Source organism: Octopus bimaculoides, chromosome 23 (assembly GCF_001194135.2).
Source record: "Octopus bimaculoides isolate UCB-OBI-ISO-001 chromosome 23, ASM119413v2, whole genome shotgun sequence".
Classification (NCBI taxonomy): domain Eukaryota; kingdom Metazoa; phylum Mollusca; class Cephalopoda; order Octopoda; family Octopodidae; genus Octopus; species Octopus bimaculoides.
Window position 1 is genome coordinate 20,336,115 of NC_069003.1, and position 1,976 is coordinate 20,338,090.

General features: G+C 32.7%; 1 protein-coding gene across 1 annotated transcript in view; it reads left to right on the plus strand.

Moving 5' to 3' along the window:
• Positions 1 to 69: 69 nt before the first annotated feature.
• The window catches only part of LOC106873786 (progestin and adipoQ receptor family member 3), a 36,480-nt gene continuing 34,573 nt past the window's right edge, over positions 70 to 1,976 (plus strand). Inside the window, exon 1 of the mRNA XM_014921294.2 lies at positions 70 to 1,122. Within this exon, the coding sequence (XP_014776780.1) occupies positions 803 to 1,122 (320 nt within the window). The 5' untranslated portion in view covers positions 70 to 802. The remainder of the gene's footprint in view (positions 1,123 to 1,976) is intronic.

Here is a 1,976-nt window from a genome sequence, read left to right on the forward strand (position 1 = left end):
ATATATATATATATATATATATATATATATATATATATACATATATATATACTTAAATTCTTTCTCACACACACGCACGAAATCTACACACATTAACACATACATGCATATATACGCTTAGAACACCACGTACATATACTTATATTAATACATAGATACACTCACACCACACGTATATAGACGATTATTTTAACACCTACCCGTGTTAATATAAAGCAAGAAACAACACATATACATATAAATATGAACACGTTCATATATACACATAACATATATGCGTTTATATCAACACAAATACATATATCAATAGAAAGAGAAACATATGTACGTGCACTCACATACATACACACACGCTAAATACATTTATACATGCCACGCACACTAACAAACATATATGTGTATATATATCAGAAATAACACACATAAAAATACTTATACACTATGTATATGTGTGTGTATGTGCGTACACGCAGTATACACAAACTAAACAAACATACAATAAATGAATACGTATACACGATATACAAATACAACACACGCACATAAATATATATATATATACACAAACGCATACGCAATACATACATGTACATGTACACAATATAGATATCGTTCACACAATTACATACACACTCATAAATGTACACACTATAGATAGGATTTACATATATACACACATACGCACATACATATACACGTACACACGCACATACATACATATCCTGACACGTTTACACATACACGCACACACACATACATATCCTGACACATTTACACATACACACACACACACACACAAAACATGGCGACTCAGTTTGCAGACGACGGTGGTTCCGCAAAAAGCAGTTTCGTTATCTTGGACCTTGAGGTGGATGCCGATAGTTTACTATCTTCATCGCCATCGTCATTATCTCCTTGTCTGTTGTGTTGTTGCGGTCGACACATGATGATGGTGGACAGGAAGAAGACTAACAACAAAGAGGAAAATAACTGCAAGAGCATCAGCAAAAATGAAGAAATCTCCCTTTATAGGGACCACGAGATCCCGGACTTTCTAAGGATCAACCGCTACATTGTACGGGGCTATAGGTCCCTCCTGCCCGTCCATCTCTGTCTGAAAAGGTAACGGTCCGAAATTATAATACATACATACATACACACACACACACACATTCATACATATGTATATGCATATGTTTATACATACATACATACATTTGTAGATGAATATGTTTATACATACATACATACATATGTATATGCATATGTTTATACATACATATGTATATATGTGTATAAATATATTCATACACATATTCTTTCTTTCTTTCTCACAAACACACTCTCTCTATATATGTGATGATGATGATGATGAATAGTTAGAGACAGAAAGAGAGAGAGAGAGAGAGAGAGATAATGTACATGTAGGTGAACTTGCAGTAATCAACGACCTCCGGTACTAAAAACCAAAAGAAAAACGGTAGGGACCATTCAGAGACGATGTGGATACATTTTTTATTTTACCCAATTTATAAATAAAAATCATCATATTTACATACGTGAACTAGTGTGAGCAAATATTAATCAAAACTGAGTTAATTAACCATTTAATGGTTTATTTTATATGTAGACTGCACCGGAGGTCGTTGTTTACATAGATATTCATCAGCTTTACTTTCAGTATAGAAATATGTGTGTATACATATGTATGCTTATCTATCTATCTATCTATCTATCTACCTATCTGTCTATCTATCTACCTACCTACCTATCTATCTATCTATCTATCTATCTATCTATCTATCTATCTATCTATCTATCCATCTACACACACACACACACATACACAATATCATGTTTGTTTCTTGTTTTCTTCGTTCTGTTTTTGTCTCATTCATTCATGTTTCTCTTACTCATTCACCTCTGACAGTGGTGGGTTAAAAAAAAATTTTTTCCTGTAATTTAAAATATAAAAC